This window comes from Anolis carolinensis, chromosome 4 (genome assembly GCF_035594765.1).
Source record: "Anolis carolinensis isolate JA03-04 chromosome 4, rAnoCar3.1.pri, whole genome shotgun sequence".
Taxonomy (NCBI): domain Eukaryota; kingdom Metazoa; phylum Chordata; class Lepidosauria; order Squamata; family Dactyloidae; genus Anolis; species Anolis carolinensis.
Genome location: NC_085844.1, coordinates 150137718 through 150159845, shown reverse-complemented (window position 1 = coordinate 150159845; position 22128 = coordinate 150137718). Strand labels below are relative to the sequence as shown.

The window sequence follows — 22128 nt, the reverse complement described above, 5'->3', positions numbered from 1 at the left end:
CTGTTGCTACTCCAAGCAAAGGATGAGCTTTGAAGAGTTGCCAATACATTTCTACCTGCCAATAAATGTCTATTTGGAATTCAAACTGATGGTAATGACATTTGAAGCTCTAAATGGCTTAGGATCTTGATATTTGATGGAGCTCTCTTTCTCTTTATGCCTGCCTGAGAATAGAGATTCATTAGAGGGGCCTTCTTCTGTGTCCCATCATAAGGAGAAATGCAGTGTGGAAGGATATCGGAGAGGGCCCTTTCTGCAGTGGCACCCCGATTGTGAAATTCCTTCCTCCTGGAAGCCTGATTGTTGCCAAATTTGGAACCTTTTGCTTGGGACAGAAAATGTGGGACCAGAGCTGGAACAACCTCAATGACATCCCAGCTTTTTTTTTAAAGCCTTGATGCAAACAATTCGGCAGGCCTTCAGAGAAACAGTCATTAATTAATCAGCCCCAGAGGGTTTTTAATAATCTATCCTGTATTTATTACAGTCTTACCATTTATGTGTTTTAAATGTAATTTTTTATCCTGTATTGTTGTTTACATTGATATATTGTATTACTGTTTTATCTTTTTTTATATTGTGATTGTGTTGTGTTGCTTATATTTTGTTCTTACGTTGTTTTGGGCCACTGCCCCATGTAAGCCGCCCCGAGTCCCGGTGGGGAGATGGTGGCGGGGTATAAATAAAGTTTTATTTATTTTTATTATTATCATGCTTTTAGCTAACTAGTTCTATAGACAACCTTTCCCCCCTTAGTATCCAATCAAAGTCTCCCCTTATAAATTGACCCCAGGTGTAGTCCAAGAAGAACATAGAAGATCCTTCCAGGGTGATTTTGAATTTTGTGGGGTTTAGTTTATAGCTGTGTGCCTTCAGATTGTTTCCTTTGGCACCCCTAAGACAATTGTATCATGAGATTTTGTTGCCATTGCTTCCTTTTGACCTGAAATTGTGTGACTTGCTCAAAGCCACACACTGGGCTTCTGTGCTGTGTGAGGATTTGAAACTTGGTCTCTTAGACTCCAGGAACCAAAACTCTACAAAATGTCAGCTCTCTAATTTTAGTTAACTTCAGTTTTCTTTAAAACCAAACCACCAGCCTGCTATTATTAAAATAAAAAAGGTAGAACATCAGACCATTTTCATGAAAACAAGTTGGCAGCTAGGGTGTTAAAAAGGCCACTTGAAATGTGTGAGCAGTGGAGTAAGAAAAAACAAATGTTGACACCCAAGAATAAATACTTAAAGAAAATGAATCTCCAGAAACATGGCTGGATGAGTAATAAATTGACATAAAAAAACAACTCTAGAAAAGCCATAAATATAAACACAGCATATTTAAAAATGTTAGTGGCAGTTTGATGATAAAAGCCCTTCTCTGTGCCATATAATAATCACTATAAATGAATCATGAGAACAAGAACTGACTAGTATAATTTATGCACAAGTGTTAAAAAGAAGGAAGGATGTAGAACAGTCAATGCTGTGATATGCAAGAACTTCATGTTTGTAGGTTGCTAATGAGATTCTCCCTTCCCTAATTTACAGCTTTGTTGAATAATGAAAAACGAAAAGTGAATTGGAAAAAGATAAAAAGACACATATTTTTCAAAGAAACAACAGTGTTGGAAATGTTTTTTTCTTTCTACAGCAAACCTTGAACTTGAAAGAAGAGAATGTTACACACATTATGCATTTTATGGAGGTTGCTTATTTTTTCGGCTTTAAATCCACCATGGATTTAAGCTACAATTGTGTAAAGATGTATAAAGATGTTTACTTACCTTGGTCTAAGCTCCTGGGGAGGGAAGATGAAAGTAGCCAGGATACACAAGGAGAACTATCTGGCACAAGACAAGTTGCCATTAGCTGCTAAATGTGGGGGCAAATGCAACTATCTCAACCCACTTCAGTGTCATGTTGGCATTCACATGTTTCAGCTGTGTTGAGCCTAAACAGATGCCACTGCTTCCAGCCAACCATCACCTCCAGCCAAGGTGAGGTGATCTCCCCTTCTCCTTACTGATCCTGTGGATCCCTTTGCCGATGTCATAACAGGGTGCCCATGATGGCTAGGAGCTCAGATGGAGATCTCTGGCTCACTGGAAGTCGCAGCAGTTCCAACATGGGCATAGGTGATAGTATTGATGTCCAGCCTGGACAGCAGACAGGTCTGAAATGGACCAGACGTCACTGTCAAGACTGTCTTGAAGCCATGGGATAGAGTTTCCAGCATGCTCTGAAGTATCCCGATTTTGCCTCAAGTGGAGCAATGTCAGTTTAACTGTAAAAAACCTGTGATACTCACAGGAAGTTGGCAAACCTTGTATGAATAGCAAGCAGTTGATTTGAGGTGAGTCTAGGTTTCCTTACTCACATAGACTCCCAAAAACCTTGTCACCAGTGTCTCTTGAGGGATGCAGAGATTTGGTCCACATTATCATTTTTATAAATACCAAAATTAAACTATGAATACAAAAAAATAAAAATGAAAAAAATCCTATTATTTTTATTATTAAAATTGACATTTTTTTACATATTTAAAATACTGGGATTTGATATCCAAATTACAGGGCATTTGAAAAACATATTTCAAATATATGCAGAAAATCATTAAGGTTTTTTTCTTTCTTTCTCTTACTCATTGTCCAGTTTGAACACTGAACTATTATAGTCTAGCATTACAAGGAAGAACATACATCAGTCTCTCTCTCACACACTACCTTCATCTTCTGGTGTGACAAGAAGTTTAGAAGTCTTTGTTTGTGTTTCTCATAAATGTCATGTTATTTTGCTCAAATATAGCTTTGTAAAATCTTAAAAGTTGTAAGGGATCACAAAAGGTAAGCTATCCTACTCCTTGTCTTGCACCAATACACAGCTAAGGTATCCCTGAAAGGTGTACATCAACCTCTGTTTAAAAACCTCCAATGAAAGAGATTTCTCTACCCTCTCATCAGTTGATTACACTGTCAAATAGCACTTACTGTCAGGATTTTCTCCTTTATGCCTTTTCCTGCTATTTGAATCCATGAAAAACTGGTTAATTTTGACTATGCTAGGAAACCAGGTTCAGACATAATTTAAGAAACTGTAATTAATATAGAATTTGGATATAATTTTAAACTCTATTGAAGTTAAGATTCTAAGGTTTGTAACTTAAATTTCACAGAGAAGAGGAAAGTTGGAGAAAAGGGATGGAGTGTGTACAACCCACAAATTCATTCCTGTCATGCTAAACCAAAGGTTGTGGTGCCAGGTTTCCTTTTCTGAGAGTGGAAAGAGAGAGCCATCTTTATAAAATGGCCTGGAAAACTCTCCCCTAGTTCCTACACATAGATCTGTATCATTTATTTAATAGAGGATAAAAAGCTGGCAGCAGTTGGTGTATAGGAAAGGCTTTGGAACTAGAACCAAGTTTTGGATCCAGTGCACCCACCAACACTGGGGGAAATTTAAACTAGCCCTGAAGAATAAAAACATGCCAGCCCTTCACATTTCTTGTTTTCTTTCACACACTGGGTTCACATCAAAAAGTATCTGGATATCTCAGACATTTCACTTTTTGGAGACCTCGAAGTAATAAGGCAAGCTTTCTCAATCTGTGTTATATTTGGACTTAGTGTCTTCCTTTTTTCAGCAATTCAAATACAACCCAGGACAACAAAATGCCTGAGATTTTAATACATTTCTTTTCAACACACTATTGCATCTTAGTTATATGGGATAATTGGATTTGATAATTAGATAATTTCTTTGGCTAGTGTCAATATCAAGTAGGGATGATGGATCCTTGTAAGAAGAAGTCAAGTCTGATCTTCGGATTGTTCTTCCAAGGAAATGTCTGATGTTGCTTGAGATGTCAAGAAGGACTCCCAGGTAGCTAGGCACTTAGCAGAAAATGGGAAAAAATTAGTAACAGAAAGAAATTTTTATAACTCATTGATATTTCTAAAATGGCATAAAGGTATGTTCATTTAACATCTATAGCACAAATCTACAGTTCTATGCTGGCAAGTAGTTGTGTTGACCATCACATCTTGTGTTTGTAAGATCCTATAAACTGGATTATAGATGTAAATCTAATTAAGGAAGATGTAGCTAACCAAGGTTGTAAAGATAAATATTCTCCATCCACTGTTCATTGATCGGAAACTCTTGCAAATTTGGTCACACATCAAGGTGCATTTTGCAGACACAATAATGGAAATCTAACCTTTTTATTTGCATACAAGCTTTAAAAATCCAATAAAAATATTTGAAAACCCTGTCTTCAGAAAACCTTTTAAACAGTCTTCTTATTTCAATTATCTTTTAGCTGCAAATCCTGTATTGATGGCTACTATAATAACTGGTATTAAAACAGTGCAAAAAAAAAAGGTCAGGTAATAGAGCTTCTTGGAATGGAAACTACTTCATGAAAGAATATTTAAAAGCCACTGTGTTCCCATCTCTGTACATGCACTTCCTCTTACACCAAACACATCTGTTGTGCTTATTGATCAAACTTCATTGTGTATTAAACTCTTCACTTTACTACAGGGCTCCAGGTCAGAGCAATCTCCACTACCTCTGAATAGAATAAAAGAATTATAGAATATTGAGTTGGGAAGACTTGCAAGAGTCATCTAGACAAATCTCGTGCCGTGCAAGGATGTACAGCCCAAGCACTACTGAAGCATGCCTGTCTAAGCTCTGTTGAAACACTTTCAAAAAAGGAGAGTCCATCCCCTCATATTCCATTGGTTCAATTTCTAGTCTCCGAAGCAACAGAAAACAAACTTATTCCATTTTCTACATGCTATCCCTTCAGGTATTTATCTTCCTCTCCATCTACTCTTCTCCAAGCTAAACATACCCAGCTCCATAAGCTGTCCCACAAAGCACAGGGGGTGTTTTGAATGAGATTTTCCTGCTTCTTGCAGGGGGTTGGACTGGATGGCCTGTGAAGTCTCTTCCAACTCTATGATTCTATGATCTCTATGCTACCCCAAAACCAATTTTAGGAGTTTGGGAACTGTAGTGGGAAGATGGACTGTCCCTTCCATTTTTTTCTGGGTTCTGCCTTCTTCTAGTGGAAGTCCAATACTAAATGCAGCCCAGTAGATCTCCTTTGTGTATGTTTAGCTTTGTATCCAACTCTAAATGCTATCCTAAAACATATTCATCAGCTTCTGGAGAATGAGATGATTTCTTTGAGAAGGAAATTCCAGATATTGGCTCAACCACTGGCAAGGATAAAACAAACCAAAATTTACTGACACATAATATGTGAATTTTTTTCCCCAGGGAGAGCTCTATATTCTGTCAGTTCTTTCATGCTAAGGTTGGACTTTCTGGTAATGAAATATGGCAATATTAAATTCCTTTGGGAAAGAGGAGAAGGAAGCAGTTTTTCCCACAGCCATGATCAGTTTGATTGATTCCATCTCCTGGCAGTTTTTTCCAGAAAAGGGTACTAAACAAAACAAGTAATCACAGAATGCAGCAAAATCCAAATACAGCAGGAATACCTTTGGTGCACTATGCTAGCCTTGGCCCTTTTCAAGGACTGTTCAGTGGTGGTGAGGAACAGTGAACAAAATCTGTAGGCTCTAAGCATCCTATTTCTCACACATCTTTCTTCCTACATGGCCCCTGTATTCATGGGTTCTTTGTTCTTCTGCCAGCAACACCTACACTGATGCTATAAAAATATTCCAGCCTATATGCACCTAGAAGTGAGCCCCTCTCAAGCCTTGTAGCGTAGTGGCATCTCTTTGTTAGGAGGTTTTTTAACAGATGCTGAATGACCATATGTTATTGGTGCTTTGATTGTGTATTTTTGCACAACAGGAGCTTGCACTGGATGGCTTTTGTGCTCTCTTTCAATTCTATGATTCTAAGTCCACAAGACTCATTTTTGAGTAGACTTTTACAAAACTATACTGTTAAAAAAAGCTTCAGGAAGAGGAATGTAAAAATGAAATAGTAACCAACTTTGACACCCCCTCATTTTAAGAACAGTACTACTCCTATAAGTGCCACAATATCTATGTACTGCTAGACTTGCCTTTCTCCTGTGCAACAAAAACCCATTCCCTATACTTATTTGGAAGCAAATCCTATAAGAGCTCACGGGGAGCTGACTTTTAATAAATCTACTCAAAACTGCTGTGGATAGTGTAATACGAATCCAATGGAATTTAGTAGGTCTTATCTCTATGTATGTGTAGCAGTGTCCCCAAAAGTGGTATCCATTAGATGTGCTGGACCTCCTATAATCTCCAAGCTAGAAATGATGGGAGTTGTAATCCAGCACTTTTGGAGAGTGTCATAGTGGAGAAGACTGAATCATAGGCCCACAGTCTTAGACTAAATTGTAAAAGCTGGACAGTGAACTAAGTGTAGTGCTGGAGGAGAGTTCAATGGATACCATGAATTGCAAAAAGCCAATGGGTCTTAGAGCAAATCAAGCCTGAACTATTTCTAGACCCCAAGATGATGACATTGATACTATCTTACCTCAGACATATCTTGAGAAGACCTGACTCACTATGAAAAACAATAATGCTTGGTAAGATAGAAGGCACATTCCTGATGGATTGACTCAAAGAAGGTGATAGGGAGACTTGGAGAGCTCTCATTTGGAAGATCACTAGAAAGTGGGAGCTAAATTGACAGTAGTTAACAATAAAAACCCTGTGAACCTATGTAGTAGAAGTTATTTATGAATAGATATATGCAAGACTGGATGGTTACCAGCATTTCTGATAGTTGTGGACATAAAGGCTCAAAAAGAAAGCAAAATCATTCAAGAAGCAAGCATAATTCTTTACGACTTATTTTCTTTTTACTTCTGTTTGAAATAATATCAATAGTCCATGTTTAGGTTTTTTTTCCATTTCTTCTCACATTGCTTCCACTATCTCTATCATCTATCTATCTATCTATCTATCTATCTATCTATCTATCTATTTATCCATATGAAAGGATGGAAGATCACCAAGAAATATTAACAACAACAACAACAAGAACAACGACGACTTTATTTCTACCCCACCACCATCTCCTAAAAGGGACTTGGGGCGGCTTACAAAGCATTCGTAATGTAACAATTTGCCACATGTTGAAGGATATACTTCAGAGGAAGGAACTGACAAAACCATCTCTGAGTATTCCTTGCTAAGAAAACCCTGCATAATGCATGGGGGTTACTGTAAATTGATAGGTAACTTGAATGCACATTTTAGAGCTATTCTTTGTAAAACATAATATATATCAGGTTTGGGGTTTGTGTGGCCCTTCCAATACAATTGAATGATAAGTCTAATCAGCCTAGCATAGTCAGGGATGATGGGAGCTGGGAGATGCAATCCAATCAATATTGGGGGGGGGGGGGGGGCTTGGTTCCCAATTCCTGATGCACATAATTGTCCAGTATGCAAATTACTAGGTCACTAATTAAATAATCCTAAAGTAATTGCAAATAATTCAGTAAATTATCACCATGGGTGGAATATTTATATGATCAGAGGAAAACCCAGGAGTCAATTTTTGAGTGGAAAGGCTGAGAGCTCCGTCCAGTTCTGGTTCTCAGAAAAGGTCTAGATTCAGAATTCTTTAATTCTGAGTGCATCTTTTATCATATTTTCAATTCTGTTTGGTTCTTGAAAAAAGAAAAAGGATGTTGCATAAACATAAATATCCACCATATTGGGGGTGCTAATTATTTTAAATATAGAATTTGGGGTGACATTCACTCAATATTAATGTACAGGGATACGGAATGTAGCCTTGTGTATTCAGCACAGGCCCCAGCTTGATTATTGCCCCCAATTTATTGAGTCATAAAGAAGGACCACTAAACTGGAGGTTTCTGTAGTAGCCACAACTGCAGTGAAAGATGCAGCTGCAATGTTCCCCTTAACATATAACAGGCCAAGATAATTCTTTATTGATCTCAGCTTGCCTTAGCATGTCTATTTGTATACTGTATCAGAAATTACTTCATATTTTTAAAAACTTTATGTTCCATGTGCATACATGCAACAGCTAATGAACTAAATGTGTAGCTGTCTGCAGTGCTGAAACATTGCCCAGGCTACTCCCACAACCCAAATGAATTATGTAGTTCATACATTGTACCTTGCAATGATGTTGCTAATGAGACCATATACTTTTTCAGGCCTTCTCATTTTGTGCAGTTATCTTTTTTGTGTGTGTGTGACCCATAACAACATAAAAGTATAATTAGATTCAAAATTACATATCCAGTCCCATATGTGCAAATTTTTTTTCCAAAACTCCTCTTTGCATTTTTATCTCTCCAGTTAGTTTGCTTTAATGAAGCTTTTTAGTTGCAACAAACATCTCCCTTTTCCATGCTAAGGGACTGGAATAAAACAATTTCAGGGCAACTGAAACGCATGCCTCAAAAGTAATGTCACTTCTGCAGCTGATGTTCTGTAAAAGAAAGGCCTGGAGCCCGAGGCACAGAGACCTACTTTTGTATTGGTGTGGTTAATTATATATCTTGTCAGCTGGAGCTGTACTCTGATCACAGACAACAAAATAAGCTACTGAAGCATCTGAATTTGGGAACACACATTTGATTATATAAATGAGGATAAGCTTTAAAAATTGAATAACTTATGTAAGGAAAAAGAAGCTTTAAATGTTCATTGCAAAAGGATGCAATATATAGTGGCTTCAAATATAAGCCACTTATTATATTTTTAAACTCAAAAACTTTTGTTTTGTCAGTGATAAATGAATCATTTAATGTTGTTGTTTTATGCAATGCCATTTCCTATTTTGCTCATGTCTTATACAATGTTCATGTTGGTAATCCAACAGAAGTGGTGATGTTGGATAATTGCAACTGTTCCCCATATGACTGGCAGTTTCAAAAACATTTATGTCCAGATAGCTATCAAGGACAACTGGGATACCATCACTGACTGTTCAATTTGGATTGCCGTGCAACAATTATGTTCGTGATGTTCAATAGCTCAGTGGTACATCACAGGCCTTTCTTGCTGATTAAGCTGCCAGTTTGAGCTCAGGATATCAGTAGATTTGGCTAATTGAATGACAAACCTTAGGAGTTGAAAGGGACCACAAATGTTATCCAGCACATACCCCTGCTATGTGGGAATATAGAACGAAAGCACCCCCAAAAGAAGCCAATCCAACTTCTGTTTAAAGAACTCTAAAAGATGGAGAGACCACCACTTTTCCAGGACTCTTATAGTGAAAAAAGATTTCTAATGCTTAGGTGGACTCTCTGTTTTCATAATTTGAAACCTGCTGATTCATGTCCGAGGGTGCATCTGCACTGTAAAATTAATGCAGTTTGACATAACTTTAATTGACCTGGTTCAATGCTATGGAATCCCTGGAGTTGTAGTTTAGTGAGGCACCAGCACTCTTTCACAGAGATAGCTAAAAAACCTTGCAAAACATGTTTCCATAACATTGGGCCGTGCATAAATGCACCCTAATTTTTGGAGCAGCAGAAAACAAGTTTGCACAATCTTCTGCATGGGTTAGGATAGTGCCTTGCAAAACCTTGTAAAACATGATTCCATAACATTGAGCCTTGGCAGTTAAAGTGGTGTCAAACTGCATTAATTCTACAACGTAAATACACCCTAATTTCAGGAGCAGCAGAAAGCACGTTTGCACAACAATTTACATCATGGGTTAGGATAGTGCTGGTGAAGTTACTAGTGTCAGATAAAATTTGATTCCCAGTTCCCATCAACTACAGCCAATTCACCGAATGGTGGGAAGAGACATAGACTGCAACTAATGAGATGTGTGAGACAGGACCACAGGAGATAAATAAGAATGGCAAACACTGGGTGTTGTGTCTTAGTAAAGGAAGTGCTTCCCCCACTAACACATTTTGAGATGTATTGTATATACTGATGCATAAGTCTACAAATTTTAGTAAAAAAACTGACCCAAAAAAACAGAATCAAATTATCCATGGGTCAATATAAGTACTGTGTTTTAACTCCTAATAAAAATGGAACCATCACATTTTCAGAATAGAGTGGTGAAAGGCAAGAGCTTAGTCAATCCTGGGAGAACCTAAAAGAAGCACAGATCCCCCTACTCTTTCTATCATGGGGCGGGTTCTGGCCTTTTTTAATGCCTGGTTGGTAAAATGATGATAGCTTTTTGCACTTCCTCTGAAAAGAGCATGGAGAGAAAAGAGGTGGTGCTTCTTTTAGATTCTCCTGGGATGGCCTAAACTCTCGCCCTTCACCACTCTACTCAGAGAAGGCATTATCCTTTAGAGATGAGAATTAATACTGTACTTTTATTTGAAAAAAGAACTATCTGCCTCTCTTAGCAGAGTGGTGAAAGTTCTTTTTGAATGCTCAAAAAAGAAGGGAATGATGTCAGTGGCCAGGACAGCAGGCTTCCTTAGGCAACGCTGGCACTTTCCCCTCTCCACAGAATGATCTTCAACTAATCCGTGAATTGTGTCAAAATCCATAATTTTCCTCCTCAAAATGCTATCAACTTATACATAAGGTTGATTTATATGTGAATATATATGGTAATCTTTTTTTTTTTAACCTTCATTTCAAGTGGCTTGGGATTCCCTGCTGTGCCAACTCCCATAGGACATTGCCCCAGTGGCACCATCTCCCAATGAAATGAGCACAAAGATAAGTGTTTATGAGTGCTACTGACTCCACCTTGTCTTAAATTGCTTGACTCTATCTGGATGTACACCCCTTACAGCAAGATGATGTGATAGCTAATGAAGTCATTCAGGGAAATGATGAATTAAACATTATAGAGGAGGAGAGCTATGGAGAACCGCATAAAGCTCATCTGTTCTCCTCGCAGGGGAGGCCTTGCTGATAATGTGATACAAACACAATAGTGCTGGCCACCTGCTGTTTTGGGAACAGCAGGCTCTTCTTTTGATTGTCAAGCATGCCGTATTTGTGTGTCCATGTTGTAATTCCCACTACAGATTTATTTTCCTTTAGCTTTAATTTTTTTTTTGCACAGGTTGGTGGAAGGAAACAGGCAGTTGACACACAGACTCTGAAGAATGGCCCAGAATGCATATTTTTGGAAATATATAATGAAATGCATTTTGATATCAACATCTTTATGTATCAATAATCAGAACATAAATGAGTGGTCCTCAACTGCTCCATGTGGAATACATTTCACCATGTTCAAACAGTGGATGTGGCTCTTAATGAGACATGTCACATTATCACAGGATGTCTACGCCCCACACCACTGGAGAAAATATACTGTTTAGCCAGTAATGCACCACCTGACATCCACCGGGAACTAGCAGCCAGCAATGAAAGGACCAAGTTATTGACATCTCCAGTCCATCCCCTGTTCAGATATCAGCCAGCACATCAAGGCCTTAAATCAAGAAATAGTTTTCTAAGATCTAGAGATACTTGCAAGAACACCCCAGCAAGTGAGAATCTAAAAGTGGCAGACTAAAACCCAGAACCTCAATCAGTGGCTGACGCCAAATGAGAGACTCCCTCCTGGGCACACAGAAGACTGGGCAACTTGGAAGGCGCTGAATAGACTGTGCTCTGGCACCACAAGATGCAGAGCCAACCTTAAGAAATGGGGTTACAAAGTGGAGTCCATGACATGCAAGTGTGGAGAAGATCAAACCACAGACCACCTATTACAATGCAGTCTGAGCCCTGCCACATACACATCTTATAGCAACGCCAGAGGCACTCGAAGTGGCCAGCTACTGGTCAAAGGATATTTCGTATAATGTCAAGTTTTTTTAATTTCATGTATTCAAGTACATTACAACTTGTACCCTCGGTTTGCTTCTGACATGATAAATAAATAGCTACCCTCTTCTTTTACCTGGCCACTACAGCAACAGCAATATTTATTACAGTCCATAGACCTATCAGTGAACAAACAGTATAAATTCTCCCATCTCAGGAAGAGTTCATTGTACCAGATACATCTACATGATTTCAAGTAATACCCCTATCGGAGGTTACCTGGCCACTATATTTTGGTCTTAGAGAAGGGAGGAAAAAGGTGATATGGAGGTGGCTAGGAGCAGAAGATACAGTTCTCCAAGTCTAATTGAAGATTTGGGGGAATACAGTAAATGAAAATGGAGATTCAGGAAGAGAGTTGGTCATGACAACTGAAGGAATACCCTTCTTCAACTGTTCTGCACCACTAATTCTTCGAATATTCTTCCTATTCATACTTTCAAAAGATCTTTACAGCACTGCAGCCAAAGTGAGTGGCCCAGAGCTGAAATCAAGAGGCTTAGAATTGTAATTCTCTGCATGCTTGCCTAGGTCTGGAATGAAATCAGAAAACACCTTCCAAAGAAATACAGTGTAAAATAAAATAAATTTCTTAACTAGTTCATGGCTCTGCTTTAAAGCCACACAGAGGAAGGCAGACCTCTTTTTCACCAGGGCCCTTGAAACCTATTTCACAGGGCCCTTGAGAACAATTCAAATTGTACCCGGCATAGCATCTTGCAGGTTTAAAGCAGAAAGAAATCACAGCTCCCATAAGCAACAGAAAAACTGACAAGCCACAGAAAATTCTGTGGCTCATTTTCAATCATTCTGCTCAGGGTACATCATTTCATAGGTGCACTCTGAAGAAAGACTTCACATAGTGACAGCATTAATCTGGCTTAAGGAGGATAAAACCCGTTCTTACATACCAGCTAAATGAGGCTCGACAGATTGACAGCAAAAATCTGCAGGCAATGGTACCTAAGAAAGGAGGTGAACAACTCTAAGGTCACATCTTTACCTCAGTCCTAACAAAGGAGAAATGACATTTTAGAAGTACTTGTGTGTCTTGATAAGGAGCTTGTGATACAAAAGGACCCAAGGCAATAAAAGTAACTGAAGAAGACACAGCAGAATCACCTTGCCCCTCAGTGCACCTACAGGCTAGATTTGTATTAAGTGCACAATATTACCAACCAGAACAAGTTCAAGTATTTTGCACACATTCAGTTCCAATACATTATTGGTAATGTAGTGTAGTGGTTAGAAAAATGATTTGCAAGCTATAAAACCATTGCTTCAAACCTCAAGGAAATGATGATGTCATAATTTTTATTCATTTCATTATTGCCTTTGCATGCTGACTTTTCCCCAATGAGATTAAATTGGTATGTATTACTTTCTTGCCTCTCCTTCTTATCATCACAACAACCATATGAATGAATGAAATGTATTACGATCAACAGATCAGACAAACAACAAACATATGAGACAGCGAAGGCTATGGCATAAGATTTGCCAGTGACTTATGGGGCTTCCTATCTATGATATGTAGATTAATAGCACTGACCTACACTATGAAGCTGTTATAGGATATTGTGGTATTGTGGTATTGTATATGTAAATTAGAGGCCAACAAATCTCCTTAGGAACACTGAGAATAAAAGAAAATTCATTAAACACAGTTCTTGAGTCTATTGATAAGTTGGAAAAACTTATCCTATTTGCTTGCTAGCTCTCACCCACACACACATACTTCTTCCTTACTTTGATGCAGTGATGATCACCAACTTGGACTGCTAACCTAAAGACACCAAATCTCACCTGATCTTGAAAGCTAAGCAGGTCAGCACTAGTTAGTACCTGCATGGGGGACTGTCAACAAATTCCACATTCTACAGACTTTATTCCAGAAAAAGGAACTTGCAACATCAATTGTGAATATTCCTTACTTAAGAAAACCCTGTGAAATTCATGGGGTCACCTCAAGCTGACACATGACTTGAAGACACATTTACACAAATAAACAATAACACAGAGCAAATGTACAGAGAACAAGGTAGCCATAATTCAATAACTATGCTCTACCTGCACTACATGTACAGCAGCTTTTGAGAAACGTAAACTGGGGCTGGTGGTTGCTAGTGCACTCATGCCTGCTCATAGGCTTTCCAGAAGAAACTAGTTGGACCAGAACATTAAGCCAGATTAGAGCTTTGGTTTGGTTTGGTTAAACAGCTGCGCTACTGAACTTACTGACCGAAAGGTCTGCGGTTCAACTCAGGGGAGCAGGGTGAGCTCCTGCTGTTAGCCCCAGCTTCTGCCAACCTAGCAGTTCAAAAACATGCAAATGTGAGTAGACCAATAGGTACTGCTTTGGCGAGAAGGTAACAGTGCTCCATGCAGTCATGACCTTGGCCACATCACCTTGGAGGTGTCTACGGACAATGCCGGCTCTTCGGCTTAGAAATGGAGATGAGCATTAACCCCCAGAGTCCGACACAACTAGACTTAATGTCAAGGAAAACCTTTACCTTTACCTTGATCCATCACAGTTTTCCTTTGGCAAATATGACAGGAAATAAATATTTTCTACTCTCATGTCTTTCCTCCTCTTATATTGGCTGGCCCCATATCAAAGTATGAAAAATCTTCTAGGGAAACCTCAATGAGGGCAGGTGGTGAAAAGAATAGTAAGAATCTCTACTTGGCATGGTTGTTGCTCACTACTGGAGAAGAACTCCAGGGCTTGCTTTTCCTTTAGATTAGGATGGCTAAATGGTTGCCCTACAATATGTTTTCAGGACTGTACTTGGTGAACTTTGATAGGCAATTCCAATGTGGCTTGCAAGACTTAAGGACAGTGCTGCATAACACTAAAGCAGGACTGTCAAAGTTAATTTTGCTTTATTTTCAGTAAAATAATCCAAAAGCTGGAGAAGAAGTAAAATAATTGCACTCAGGAGAATGAGAAGTGTAAGGTACCCCAAAAGTACCCACAGAAGCAGTGGCTGGTGAGTTGCTGCAGTGTTTGAAATAGAGGATTTCTGTGTGGTTGTTCCAGCATTTGAATAATGGAAGTGAGCTAGAAGTGCTTAACAGTGCAATAGCCCAGCATCAGAAAACATGAAAATGGCTGAGAATTTGGGGAATGTGACAATGCAGGAAGGAGACTCATGCTCAAGTCTTGGGTTACAAATCCATCCTTTTATCTTATAAGGAAAATAAAATGCCCCAAGCCCTTTCTGGCAACAGCCTAATATTTTTAGAGCACAACATTTGTCTGACTAGCTTTGGGGCATTTACGTGATGCATAACTCAGAAGCTCATGAGGATAGAAAAAAGCTGCAGAAAATGTCAAGTAAGAGCAAGGCTTTTGATGTCAGGCAACATTTTGATCTTGATCTACAACCATTGACTGAATGCTCCCATGCCCGTCTCAGGCTAATTAAGTAGCCCTACTTATCAAGTTACAATATACTGAAATGATCAGTAAATTCAGCAAGAAGATGTTAGATATAAACAACCCATATTATCAAGGGAAACTGTGACAGTTGGTGATTCCCATGTAAGTGAATTTGTGAAACTGCTCCATGTTTCAGCCCAGACTCTAAATATATCCAAAGTGCTGAACCCTACCCTAAATATAGGTTCAGAACCTTAGATAGCTCCTCCTTTTTGTTTAAAAATCATGGCAGATTTATTGCCCCACTGATATAGCTGCATTTTGTACCAACGTGAGCTTCCGGATCACCGACAAAGGAAGGCCAATGTAGAGGGCGTTACAGTAGTCCAGCCTTGAGATGACCGTGGCCTGGATCACCGTAGCTAGGTCATCCCTTGACAAATAGGGGGCCAGCCGTCTAGCCGGCCGCAGGTGAAAGAAGGCGGTTCTACTAATGGCAGAGACCTGGGCTTCCATCGTCAGCAGAGGGTCCAAAAGGACTCCCAGACTCTTTACCAATGATGACGGGCATAGCACCGCACCATCCAGGGTAGGCAACTGGATATCCCCACTGCCCGGTCGACCCAACCATAGGATCTCCGTCTTTGCTGAATTCACCCTCAACCTGCGGGCACGCAGCCATCCAGTAACGGCCTTGAGGCATTGATGAAAGTTATCGGGTACAGAGTCCGGTTGGCCTTCCATCTTCAACATAAGCTGAGTGTCATCAGCGTACTGGTAGCACTCAAGCCCGAAACCTCGAACCAGCTGAGCAAGTGGTCGCATATAGATGTTAAACAACAGAGGGGAGAGAATGGCCTCTTGGGGAACCCCACAAAGTAGAGGGGACCTGTCAGAGACCAGGCCTCCCCTCTCCACTCGCTGTCCACGGTTGTGAAGAAAGGAGGCCAGCCAATTTAAAGCTGTCCCCCTGACTCCAACAATGGCAAGGCGGTGGGTCAAAAGATTATAATTGACTATGTCAAATGCTGCAGTGAGGTCCAATAACACAAGCAGCACTGACCCGCCCTGATCAAGCTGGCATCGAAGATGATCCGTGATGGAGACCAGCACAGTCTCTGTCCCATGCCCCGCACGAAAGCCGGACTGGAAGGGATCTAATCTGGCTGTGTTGTCTAGGAACTGTTGCAACTGCTTCGCTACTGCCCTCTCAATCACCTTGCCCAGGAACGAGAGGTTCGAAACTGGGCGATAGCTGGAGGGAACCGAACGATCTAAATCTGGTTTCTTCAGCAGGGGAGAGACCACTGCCGCTTTTAAAACCTCTGGAAAGACTCCTTGCTCAGGGAGCTGTTTATTATCTTCAACAGAGGGTCATGTAATCCCTCCAAGCAGGATTTAACCAACCAAGAGGGACACGGATTGGGGGAGCAAGTGGTCGGTCTAGCTGCAGCTATGAGCCTATCAACAGCCTCTGCGTCCAGTGGGGTGTACCGGTAGAGGGTGGGCCCAGCAAGTGAATCTGGCAACGCATATAAGTGCCATACATATTTAGAGTTTTCCATCAAGTAGCTGTCAAATGTAAAAAGACATTCAGTAAAAATATATTAATATTTTCTTTCTCAATCATAATGGTATAGCAATTGTAAGCTCAGATTCTGTAAAAACTGGATTCTAAAGAAATGCACACAGTCCATTCTCTTGCTTCTATTCTCCTAACTAGTACAAACTCTAGACTAATCTGAAATTGAAAACTTATCATGTCATCCAAACAATGGATCTTGGCTTGTCACTCCAAAACAAACCAGGATTTATAAACTAAGAACAAACCTATTCCATCTTGTAAAGCAGGAGCAGGCCATTGATGTGGGTCCATGGGAATTCTAAGGAAATTCAGGGGCAGGTAGTGGATATATTGCCTTGGGGACAGTGAATCTACTTTTCACTTTTATAGTTGCTCCTCCCTCCATAGCACAGAGTTGCATGGGAGCTCCCCAGTGTTGTATCTTATCCCATTTGGTACTAGGAGAATGCCTATACAAGTTGGAGTATCCGAGTTTAAAATCAAGAGATGATGTCGTGCCTCCACAAGATTTTTCACTGTTTACTCTTGTTAAGGCCTCAGTTAGAGGATATTAGCATTTTATGTATAGTTTGTGGGGTTAGTCTAGATAGCCTCTTCCTCCTTGTGTTTGAAACCTCCCTCGCCCTGTCTCTTTAAGACTCCTCCCAGGGTCAGACAGTGTGGTATTAGAAGTTGAAGAGTAAGGAAGGTGGAAGAACCACAAAATAGAACATCACGTTGAAGTTACACAAGTCACGTCAAAGCTACGCAAGTCAGTTATGTCGAAGTTACACAAGCAACACAAGTTACATCAAAGCTATATAAAAGTAAAGATACAAAGTAAAACCGTGTTGGAGGTATAACAGATTGAGATCTAATTTGAAGCTATATTAAAGTAATATCCAGTCAGAACTGTAGTCGTGCTTCAAGGACTTTAACGCTCCTCATAAGGACTGGGAGTAAAACTCTTGAGGAGAGGAAGTTTGAGAGCTGTTATTTAATAAATTGTTGCTTTTACTTCAAATGTGTAGCATTCAATCTGTTCCCTGCTTTACGGACACCTTCCAAATAAATAATTAGTGAGGGGGCAGAATAGTGGACTTACTGTATCATGGCAACAGATTCACCACTGACATTTGCAAGAGACTCCATCCCATATCTACCTTCCACAACAATGCCAAAAATAATACCTCTCATGTGCCTTAAAACTGACAGAACTTCTGGAAGTGCTGTTTCACACATGCACATACAATTACAATATCCAAAATCCACTTGTGGTGATACATTTTTTTGGTCAACAAAAAGCCGCAATATTTGTTACACTAGTTCTTGAAGTCTACTCTCTTTTCTGTCATGCAAATATTTCTCCAAAATCGGCATTGTTTGAGTCACAGGTCTGCATCTTTCTTGCTTGAGACATAACAGTGAAAGGGACAGAAGTTTTAAGCTGCCTCTTCTTCTGCCTTGGCCATGATGTCACCAGGAACAAAGGCAGTGAAAGAGAACATTAGCATTTCCTTTCTCCAGTTGCAGCCATTTAGTGCTTCATTTTGGATTCCTGACTGTCTCTGTATTGTCTTTCAGGCTATTTTGTCAGCAGATTTCTGTGACCATTTCACGAAGCACCCTTACTCTTATGTCTAAAGTTAAATTTAGACACTGTAACGGAAAAAAAACACATCAATAGATTTCATTTGCTAGAGGAGATTAAACATCAGAAAATCTAGTTTTAGTGAAAGATGACAAGCAGAAGGCCCTCCACTTTTGCAGGGGTTGTGATAAAGGACCTCTGCAAAAGCAGAAATAGGCCCACTATTTTTTTTATCCTTTGAAAGAGCATTATTGTAGGCATGTCTAGGTTCTGTAGCCCAAATATTTGGTCAATTGCTGGTGGAAGCTGATTATAAAACCACACTGCTGAAGTGTTCTCTCTAGCATTTCTAGGTCATCTAGAACAGTGGTTCTCAATCTGTGGGTCCCCAAGTGTTTTGGCCTACAACACACAGAAATCCCAGACAGTTTAGGATTTCTGGGAGTTGAAGGCAAAAACATCTGGGGACCCACAGGTTGAGAGCCACTGCTCTAGAGTAATTCTATGGTCAACCTTAGGTGGAAGTCTATCATAAAATCACAGTGTAGGTAGGACCTAGCAGTGTCTACAGAGAGCATCTCTTTTCAATCCATGAATTGAATATATATATTCAGTGAATGTTTAGTCCACAAACATGGAGGAATGACTTCTCCAAATTAGGATAGTCCATCTTTTCTAGGATTCCCCTGTTTAGCAGCAAGCAGTGTTGATAGTAAACTAAAATCCAAAGTACTGTACATATTGTGGTGATACCTTATTAAGGTAGCCACAAGGCACAAGAGACATTACACTAGCTGTCAAAGCTGATCAAGAATAGATGTCATTACATTAGTTATTGAAGCCCATCAGGAACAGGAATTTTCTATTTATGCTGCAGAGGTTTGGTTGCAGTGGTGGGGGAGGAGATCCTTGGAGGGAAGCTAGAACTTCTGTAAGGGGATGCAACTCATGGGTTGCGTGCTATCTACCCCTATTGCAGAGGGAGTGATGAAACAGGAGCATGTCAAATGGTATGTCGTCCTTTTAGTTTCTGGTTACTTTTATGGCCATGCTAGCAGGGAGAACCAAGGTGGGAATGAACAGGACATGTGGTCTGCAATCTTTTTCACAGAATTCTTTGCAAACACAGCTTTCAAGCCATCACAATCACAACAGCTTTAAAAGACTCTGAATGTGTTCTTCAATTCATTTTCTTCTTTGCTATGCCCTTTGCCTGTAGCAACTGAATTGGCATTTAAATATTTTAACATAAGAACTTTCTTGCCCATGAAGGGAGGAACTTTTATGGATTTGGTTTTTAGCAAATCAGTTTGCAGTTCAAGACATAATAGCAGCAAGATCAATAAAAAGATGACATATCTACTTAGAGTGTTTTTTATCCATTAATGTTTATACCACTGATTAATAAAACAAAGCTTCAGGTAGTTACGCTCTTGATCAAATATGGAAGTTTTTTTCTACACAGCCCTTGAAGGCAAAGCTGCCCTATCTCTGACTATTTACAAATTTCACTGATTGTGGAATTAAAAAAATATATGCTTGCACTTTGTGCTATGTAAAACAAGACTGCCCTCTGTTGACAGTGAACTCAGAAGCTCTTTGAATTTAACGTATTTTAAATCCTGTACTGGAACACAAGTAGTATTTGTACTTTTCAACACAACATTAGTCCCTAAAGATAGTATTCAATTTATAATAGCCCCTTATAAATAACAACAAGAACAAACAACTGCATCGGGGGGGGGGGGGGGGAGAGAGAATGTTTTAATTAGTGTTTGTAGTAGTAAATCTTACCTGTTCATAATAGTGGATATTATTTTCTGCTACATCACTAAATGCCATTTTCAGATCAACACGCATACTCTGTTTCCATCTATCCCAGTCAGCCTGTAGAGCATTATTGGCACATTCGACTTTGTCTTCAAGTTTTCCAATCTCTTCAGATAACTAGGGAAAACAATCAAGCAAACAAATATATAATTAGACTAAGTTGAGAAATTTCTCTTAATAAGTTAGCTTAGGGAAACTTACCTTATAGAAAAGATGGCTATTAGGAACTGAGTAAAATACTGCATTTCACAGTGTAATAGCGACACTTTTTCCCTCTTTTGGCCCCAAAAGTGGTGTGTGACTATTACACTGTGATGACTCTTACATGGTGAAAGGCTATGCAGCTATGGGGCTTTATTCGGCAGCCAACTGAGTGAAGCCCCATAGCTTCAAGGGGGCAGGTGTATGGGCAAGTTGCATCCTTCATTCACTTGCCTGAGTAAGTGTCTGGGAAAGTGAATAAAGGGTGCAAGTATTACGTGAAGAACAGCAAAACGTCAATTTTGTCACAATAAAAATGGGGATACAGCTATTATGGGATGGCAATTATTATGCGAGGAAATACATGAGGCCCTCCAACTTTGCAAGCTAAAAGTCCCTTCATGTAGATAGCATGCCCATGTTGAGAATTGTAATCCAAAAATGTAACCTTTCCAAAATCTATTAATGATAAACAAACTTCCCTGAATCTGCCGGATGGAAGTGTTGATTTTGTGCAATCTTCTCCTCTTAGTTCATTATGAGCAACAGAGAGTCCATAAAGATCCAAAATATTTTCTGTGCCTTTAACAACTACGTGACAGATATGAATTTGTCAAGTTTTTACTACTGGGATTTAGGAAATCAATGCTGACCAAAGAATCCTCCCAGGTAACCTTAGGCCAAATCACCTTCTTGCAACCTGTTCTAACTCACAAGTTGGTGCAATGATAAAGAAGGAAAATGAGCCACCGTGCCATAAGATATACATGTTACTAACAAATAATATAACAAAATTCAAATTTCCAGAATTTATTAATATTTAGTAATATTTTCGGAATTGAAGATGTTGCTGAAGAGGGGCAAAAGTTGGTTACTTTCTTCAATACTTTCAATTTATTTTGTAATTTCTCTAGAGAAAAAAATGAGAAAATGTATTGCAGAAACAAATGCACATGGACGTGATGCACAAAGGCTTATGAAAGCTGGGAATGCTGTGTATGTGGAAGTAACCTCATCTCGACTTTGAAATTTGGACGATTTTGGAATACAACTGGAGATTACACTGAGGAAACTGGCTCACCCCAAGATTTCAGACTATGCAAAGGTATAGAAATTGTGCTACAAAAGGGGGGAAAACAACAATTCATTTTGGCATCATCTTTTTCATGACAGATCCTGCAAGCTAATCATTACTCAACTAGGATTCACAGCCATCACATTTTTGCAGTCCTTACTTCATAACAGTTTCCATAGTAACCACCTCTGGGCACTTATTGCAGATAGGCCACAGTTACATCCTGGCACATTCTTGTTTAATGCCATTTAATTTGATCAGACGCATAAAAAAGACAAGACTGAAGCATGTTTTTAATAGCTGTGTAGAAATGGAAAAATTGGCAGATGAAATTGATCATTCCAGGGGCGAGAGAATCCATAGATTTAGTACCTCAAGTTCTTCCACTTCCGAAATATAAGGGAATTTGTGCATTTTCATGAATTCTTTTTAAATGACCTGAAATTTCTCCCAAGTTTTCATTGCTTCAATAGGTACAACTTATACCTAGCACAGAATAATAATAATAATAAAATAAAACTTTATTTATACCCCGCCACCATCTCCCCAATGGGGACTCGGGGCGGCTTACATGGGGCCACGCCCAAAACAATACAATGTAAACAGTATATAAAAGAACAGCACAACACAATACAATAAACAATACAGTAAATAATATCCATTACAAAATAAAACAAGGAGACAATA

The 22128-nt window shown here is 39.3% G+C and overlaps 1 protein-coding gene across 1 annotated transcript in view; it reads right to left on the bottom strand.

Moving 5' to 3' along the window:
* Positions 1-2483: 2483 nt before the first annotated feature.
* Positions 2484-22128, bottom strand: part of snx7 (sorting nexin 7) — a 75996-nt gene continuing 56351 nt past the window's right edge. Inside the window, exons 8-9 of the mRNA XM_008109227.3 lie at positions 20130-20282; positions 2484-3890 (exon numbers count right to left, since the gene is read on the bottom strand). Of these exons, the coding sequence (XP_008107434.2) occupies positions 3807-3890; positions 20130-20282 (237 nt within the window). The 3' untranslated portion in view covers positions 2484-3806. The remainder of the gene's footprint in view (positions 3891-20129; positions 20283-22128) is intronic.